At 39.0% G+C, this 7,990-nt stretch overlaps 1 protein-coding gene across 2 annotated transcripts; it reads right to left on the reverse strand.

Annotated features, from left to right (window-relative positions):
* Nucleotides 1-1,120: 1,120 nt before the first annotated feature.
* On the reverse strand, nt 1,121-7,788 carry LOC130798394 (protein LONGIFOLIA 1-like). Of its 2 annotated transcripts, none has more exons than XM_057661351.1 (5): nt 6,288-7,788; nt 5,415-5,482; nt 3,017-5,023; nt 2,794-2,941; nt 1,121-2,227 (listed from the first exon to the last, which is right to left on the reverse strand). In XM_057661351.1, the coding sequence occupies exons 1-5, from the start codon at nt 6,439-6,441 to the stop codon at nt 1,407-1,409; spliced, it is 3,198 nt and encodes a 1,065-aa protein (XP_057517334.1). In that variant the 5' UTR covers nt 6,442-7,788; the 3' UTR covers nt 1,121-1,406. The 2 variants fall into 2 exon arrangements, with proteins under 2 accessions (XP_057517334.1, XP_057517335.1); XM_057661352.1 differs by having other exon boundaries at nt 1,121-2,215; nt 6,288-7,779.
* Between the last annotated feature and the right edge of the window lie 202 nt (nt 7,789-7,990).

Consider the following 7,990-nt stretch of genomic DNA (forward strand, 5'->3'; position numbering starts at 1 on the left):
CTAAATAAATCAATAAAATACAAAATTATTATATGTATTTTAGGAAGAAAAAAAAAATTTAAGTGACCCTTTGAGTCAACCAAAACCTGAACAACTATTCTTGTGAGAGACCAACCTCAAAACAAGAAACTCACGTTTTTATTTTTTCTTTAATTTGTAGTAATTATGCTATTTAGCCCTTAAATCTAATGCGTCTCTCGGAGATACCGTCTCTCTCAACAGTTTGTGGAACCCGGAAAGATCTGATACTCATCCAATCATAAAAAAAATATATTGGACTCAATGAATCCAGTAGTGTTGTTATTTTCCATGAGTTGAGTAACTTCTCATACTCATGCATGACCCTTCATACCTGTCCAAGACTGAGTCTAATATGCACTCATTTGGTCAAGAGAATGTGTAAAAATTGAAAAAAAATCGTGAACAGCCAAATGATGATACGTCTGTTTGTTTGATCGGTTGTTGTGTTCTCTTGACAGCATGAACCGGTGAAGGACTATTCGTTGGTTGGGTCGACGACTTGTCGACTAAGGCAACGACTCGTCATTCCTCATTCCTTCCTTTTCCAAGTTCGTCCAAGCTCTTGCTTCGCCATTGGAAGTGAACTTAACTCGCCAAGCCCTTGCACGTTCTTTGGCTCTTGCTTGCCCATTGTTGCTCGTCTAGCATTTTGGCGTTCGTTTGAGCACGAGTACTAGCTAAGATTCTATCCACTGCTCGGCATATACTCGCCGAGGCCCTTTGTTGCATATTAAGAAACCCGCTAGCCCCATCACATAGTCAAAACCGTCCAAGTACTAGCCCTCGCCAAGCAGTGACACTACTCAAGTTAAGAGTTCGCTCGGTCTTTTTCAAAACTAACTATTGAGAACACGAATTAGGCATACGTAAAGTTGGCTAAACAATAATTTATCGAACTAATCCCCCCACAAACAACTTCATATCGGGGATTTGAGTAACATAAGGGTCGATCCGAAACAACCTTCGGATAAGATTACGTACATCGAAACCCTCACAAATCTCGCATTAAGACCATTTAATGACATTGAGGTAATGAATGGACCAAAAAGCATCTCACTGTATTTCTCGAAAGCAAGAAAAGCGTCTCAAATCCCGAGACTTCTACAACATTGGGACCTCCATTTATATGAACGGATAATATGTAAAAAAAAATAATTTAAGCTAGTATAAGGTAATATATAATATAGAGGATCAAAACCTTAATGGTCTTTACAGACGCAAAAGATGGATTAAAGACTTGCAATATGATACTCTATACAATCTTCTGCAGAACTTGACATGTTAATGAAAACAAGTATTTTTAGTTCCTATCTGTGGCAATCTTATTTTCTGCCTTAATACAGAATAAGAGAAAAATAATTATCAATCATTAAAAGGGGGGAATGTTACTTAGAAAAAAGCTGCCTGCAACGGCTGTTAGGCTTGCGTCGAAGGCCAGCAGCCTCGCCAATGATGATCTCGTTCACTAAATCTTTAAAGATGGATCGCTCGACATCAAGGACAGTGCTAGAAATTTCAGTTCGGAAATCTGTCCAACTATCCGATCTGCGCATTACATCCTCCCACAAGATGTTTTTCAGTCCATCGTCCTCTTCTTCTGAGCATAAATCGTGCTTTTTTTCTTGAAGCAGTTCAATCTCGGAGCACAACTCTCGGAGAAGCTTCTGAGCATTAAGGGTCTTCTTAGCAAGTTTCACGGGCTTCAACCAGGGCTCGGGAGGTGGACCCACCAAGGCTAACTTTTCTGCAAGGATTTCATTTACGGCATCAAATATGAGCTTGCGGTGAAACTTTTCCGGCTTGGACTTGCTAAGGGAAGTCTCGTCATTCTCCCCTTTGGCAAGCAAACTACTTGCCTTCGTTTGTTCTAGCACGAAAAAAAGTTCGGGGTTGATGGGATGGCCGGATGGGTGAAGTTGGAAGGCTGTCAAGCCGGTACTAAGCTCTCTGAGCAGGAGGCCTGAAGCCAACAGTATCTCAGATATGTATCGGTGATCTGGATTCGTGTTCTCGCACAGCGAGGCAATGTAGTCTGTCTGGGCTTCATCATGAGTCGAATTCAATCGTCTGAGCTTCTGAACCAAGTTATCAATACTCTGCAATTTCTTTCGACTGATCTCAGAAGGAAACTCCAAAACCTTTTCCTCGGTAGAATTAGCTTCTACAGAATCCCACATGTCTTCCTCGGTTTCATCTGATTTAGCAACTACATCATTTACGCCACCATAGAATCAAAAAAACAATAATTGATGAACAAAATTGTCAAGAATAAATCTTTAATCAACGACGTTTTAACAAGACAAAAATTCTTTTCCAATGCAGCAAGAGTTTGTCATTTCTATTTATTCATCTTACAATAATGGCGGGTTCTGAGGAAGAATTACAAATAACAACAGATTGATTTACAAAAGAAAATCAAGATACATCTATAAACAAAACGTTAGAGCTCTTAGTAGTTTACTTTAGCGGGTTTATTGTTCATGTTAGTGTCACATGACTCGCTAATCACTCTGCGAATCGCAAATCGAAAAAAGCGAATTTTGGTCCATTTTGAGCTAATCTCGAATCGAGACATGTGAAATTAACAGGTGAATCATGTGACACTGGACTTCATGTGTCTTGATATTGTTTTGCAAATCAATTCAACGATTTCAATACCACATTTCCTCCGAGTTAAGTATCACAAAATTCTTAAAAGTATGTAAAGGACTTCACATGTCACATGAGAGGCGAAAATCAGAACTAGCGTTAGAAAGGGGAAAAAATTTTCACCTTCAAGAGTATGTGAAGATTGTTCAACGGGAGATGGAGAGCCCTCCATGTATGCAGAAGAGTCGAGCACAGAAACGGGACTTGGTTGTTCAGGAGCGATAGCAAGATCACCCACCATATGCTCTTCGCTCAACCTCAAGCTCACATCCTGAAACACAATTACATAATGTTCCTTAGACAAGGATTAGAATCTCGAAGGGTCAGATAAGGCAAGAAAACTTACGTCCTCTTTGGAAACCCAATGCTTATTCCCGGATGGGATATGTGAGATGCCCACTTCTGCAGGCTGCCGCAAGCCCTCTGTACATTTCCTCGACTCCAAACTCATATTCACGTCAGAATGCGATACATAGTCTTCTTGGCAGCCCAAATTTCTGGAATCGTCACATTTACCGCTTGATGGGTCATCATGCTGTTGCAAAGCACTGGTCTTAGTTGATCGGCGCCTTCCGCCAGGAGAACCAGCTTCAGTTGACAGCTTAGGTTGTCTTCTTGACTTGTTTGAATCAGCAGGAGGTGTTGGTGGACGAGATCTCTTGTCAAACTCGAGTTTCTTCTGTTGCAATCTTGGGCTTATGGAACCGGGATTTTTTGTTGAATTTGTGGGGTTATCCTTGACTAGCTGTGAAGACCTTGAGGAAGTTGAAGTCGCTCTCAAACTTCTATTATTATGTTTCTTATCAGAAGTCGCAACCTGATCTCTGCGACCATCTTTAATGGTCTGACCCTTTAGTGTTTTCGTGCCAACAGAATTCTTTCGGTGAGATGCACCTTCATTACTATGGGGTCTTTGAAGAGCAGGCAATCCCTCGATAGGAATGATGGACGAAGCAGGAATACCGCACTTCTGAACAAGTTTAGCAGGCTTCATAATAACAATCGGAGATTCAAATGCTTGGGGTGCAACACTTCCCTTTTGTTTAGAATTAATAGCTCTACCAGTATGAAAGTCGTTGGAGCTTGTCGTTCCAGCCCGCATCTCGGAACCATCATGGTCTCTCTTATTTCTTACATCCAAAGATTGTTCATCTTTTGTAGCCTCCAAAAGGCCCTTTGCTTGCATTGCTTCAAGTATCTGCTTTAGAGCTCTAAGGTCCTTTCCCGATTGTTTGAACTCGATATCTTTTAATCTCTTCTCAATTTCACCATAAACAGAAGGGGAAGTGCTCGATGTACTCGGTGTGGACTTCATTGGTTTTGAAGCATGCTTCGGAGAAGCTCGACCAGAGTCTAGATGCTTCCACGGTGCAGGTTCGATATAGATTTTCGAAGTAGAAACCGGTTTCATGACTGCATCAGCATTCTTCCATCTTGGAGAAGTCGACTCCTTTCTAGTACTCCTAGGCGATTTAGGAAGTCGGACTGGCCTGCATGCATCAGGGACTCTCAAGGGTGCTAACGAGGGACGCCTCTCTTCGGAGAATATTTTTATGTGCCCAAGCTGACTTTCATTAGATCGCTTACTAGCAGGCAACGAATCAAGACCCATGAGTTTGGCCACAACAATAGAGTGCCGTGACTGGTTAGTTAGCGGCTGCTGTGCACAAGTAACTCTTTCATTAGAACTATTGCTGCTTAATTTTGGGTCGATAAAGTATCCCCTCGCAGAGCTTTCTCTACTGTCTAAAGAAAGCCTCGGAAGATCTTTAATCTTGCGATTTATTTCTCTTCCGTCATAAGAGAATCTTGGTGCATCCTTTGGTCTCGAAAAGAAAGATTCTTCCTTTGACTCGTTTGATATTGTTGGGACTTCTTTTTCATTATAGTTACACTGTGCATCACGAAGTTTTGCAAGAACTCTCATGGACTCCTTGATGTCAGCTGCCATGTTATCACCTTTCCCAACGCCTAATGCGCCATCCACAGATTTGGACAGCTGCAGAGGTCTTGGGGAGTCGTAATGTTTTAAAGTGTGGCTTGACCCATCCTCTTTAACAGCCGTCTGGACTGATAGACCTCGAGAATCTCTGTACATTGAATCCTTGACTACATCCCGAATATCAACCGAGAGTCTTCCCATCTTGGGACTAGCACTGGTCTGGCTTATGACGGGATCCCTTGAAGGAGTCTCGGGAAAAATAATTCGATCCATTGAAGATGGCTCTGGTTGTCCTGTTCTGACACAATCAAGGGAAGAAAATGATGATGAACGTGAAGAGGAGGAAAACGAGGCTCTTGATGATTCTGTGGACGCTCGTTTTTCATTTGCATTTTTGTTTGGATTCTTTTCCTGCAATAACAATAACTCCACTTCATCACTAGCACTAAAAATTCATTAAACCGATACAAAATGACGGTCATGCCTCATAATAAAACACAGTTAGCTAGTTTAAGATCTATTTGACTCCAAAATTCAACCTAATGAATCACATTTAACATTTTCATCGCACATTGTATTTTGTTGTAGTTGATAACAATGAATTTGGGCAATGGAAATCCGAAGAAGCTTCAAGTAGGGCAGAAACCTTTAATGTTACAAAATACAACCTGTCTTTGCTCAACAACTCTAATTCACAAGTGCACCAATCAAGTATACTATACATAATATACAAGAAAAACTGCACGAACATGGAACTAACGCAACAAATTCAAAAAACTGTTTGCAAGTTAAGATACAGTACCAGAGTTTCACGATTGTATGCACTACTGGATTCCGCGTCCAGGACTCCGTTGCTAAACTTGGAACTACCTACAGAACGGGGAATTGACTATTAGCATATGGAACAGCATTGAAGCATTTGGTTTCGGGGGAAGGGGTTCATAGTTTTTCACCCACCATAAATGACCACCTTTTGGCACCTCACTCATGGATAAAAAAATGAAAACCCAAAAAAAACAACACAACAAAAACATTCCATTACTCCAACCTATGGGGGATTCGTGGGGTCGAGCCGTGTTAGTGATAACAAAGAGGTTATTTCTGTCCGAAACTTCACATGAATAAGAAGTGCACATAATACAATCACATTTTGAATTGATAATGATCAAACTACCATATAAACAGATGGAAGAAAACAAGGAATTATATGTAATTACAATCAAACTTCTATCATTGCTGAGATCCAAACATAAAGATCAATCTATCAAGGGATAATATGAGCACTAAAAAGTAAGCACTAGTACTGAAACAGTCACAAATATCAGTCGGCCGTTTGGTTGTTGGTATTAATGGGTGGAAACGAATGGCAATGAAAACATTATCGAATTTAGCTAGAAAAACTATTTGACAAGAATCATGATCATACTTGTCCTACTCTAATCATTTTCTTCACAAAATTCATTCTTAGCCATTACAACATCAATGAAAAATTACAAAGACAATCACATGTTTGAAGGTGAGAGATCCATTACCATAGGAATGACATATCACATTCTATGAAAACTAAAACGAAAACATACCCATTACCATCAAATTCCAATAACCAAACACCCCTAAAAGCTTTAGCATTTTACACAATTCAAGAACATCAAAGAGCAATACAATAACAGACTACCTGAGGGAGGAGGAAGTAGCCTTCTTTGGTTAGGGCGCCTCCCAGAAATGAGGTGTTGGCGTTCAAAGATTTGAAAAATACCAGTCATACATCCAATTTGCTTCTGCAAATCTGGATTATCATCTGCTAATGAATGCAACAGTTTTGCAGCCATCACACCCAAAATGATTAAAAAAAAAACCCTTTGATTATTATCAACCAAATAGAATACAAACACCCTCAACCTCGGATATACTTTTCCCTCTTTTTAAAGGTAATGTTTAAGCAATTTTGCTCAAAGTTCAGTAAAATCCAAATCCAACTTGCCCAATCTCAGTACTGCAATGTCAGAATCTAAGTGGGGAATATGTAACCAAACCCAGATTCTTCTGAGACACACCCAGATTCTTCTGAGACACACTTAAAAGAGATTTTTTTTCAGTAAAATACATACCCTAAATTTTCACCCACCAACCATATACTTTGTATTAAAACTCTGGCAAAAATCCCTTTATTATTTGTTCAATTACTGCAACATATAACACCATCCAAACCAGAGAATTGCTTGCATATAAAGGAATACCCTGAATGGAAAATCAGCACAATTTGAGTTGTTATCTTTGCTATCACTTCAAAAACAAACAAATTGGAATATAGTAGGACCAGTAGTACTTCACCCACCAACCAAATTGTGAAAATCAACTAAATGCAGGTTCATTTACTAAGTACCCAGAAATCAAGATTCAGTTTCTGGGCAATTTATCAACCCTAAATATTAAAATTACAGGAAAATTGAAGAAACCCAGATTAGCAAAATCAATAAACTTAAATGGGTTTCCAGAAAAACTCCCAATAATGTGTCAACGCAGTAAGTAGAGAAGCATTAAGATCCTATACACAAGAACAAATTTTTCCTAGAAAAAAAAGCAACTTAAAGGAGAATATTTGCAGATCCAAGAAGAAATGTTTGGGGTTTGGTTGATTAAAACACAAAGAAAAAATAATGACAACCCAGAGACAGAGAAGAGAGGAAGGAAAGTGGTACTGAAATGACAGAATTGAAGATGGGAATTGTTAAATCAGGGAATATGGAATACAGACTAATCTAATCTCTTTCTACCCATGTAGTCAGAGCAGGTGATTGGGTATGATTAAAAAAATGAAATTTGGAAAATGGAAAACCTAGAATATTAAAGATTAAAGGAAATTAATGAAAAGTAATGCATGGTTTTATCTGAAAAGAAGGAATCTGTGAAGATAAAGTGAAAGAGAAATGAATGGAAGGATGAGAATTGAGAAGAGATGATGAAGGATGAAGGTGAATGTCATCTCATCTCACTTCCATGTGAGATGATTATTTAGGTGGGGTCCAATATGTACCTGTATCTGCATGTGAAGTTGTCAGTTGGAGGAGAGTGAGAAACATCTCAATTCTCAATTACAACTTACAAGTTTTAGTAGGGACTTTGAGAAGAGTACTTTTCTTTGTTGATTTTTTAGGGCATGATAGAGAAGAAAGTCATGAGCAAGATCACCACTAGATTAAATTTTTGCCCAAGTAGAGCTTAAGTTAACCTAGAATAATTATGATTGGCTAATGATAGAGGACTTTTGCTCAACTTTTAAGATAGGATTTTGATTCTTTTAACACCTGTATGAATATAATTTTCTGTTACTCGTTTATTTGTACAGAATTTGGTATATTCTAGAACAAAAAAAAATTT

Source organism: Amaranthus tricolor, chromosome 13 (assembly GCF_026212465.1).
Source record: "Amaranthus tricolor cultivar Red isolate AtriRed21 chromosome 13, ASM2621246v1, whole genome shotgun sequence".
Lineage (NCBI taxonomy): Eukaryota > Viridiplantae > Streptophyta > Magnoliopsida > Caryophyllales > Amaranthaceae > Amaranthus > Amaranthus tricolor.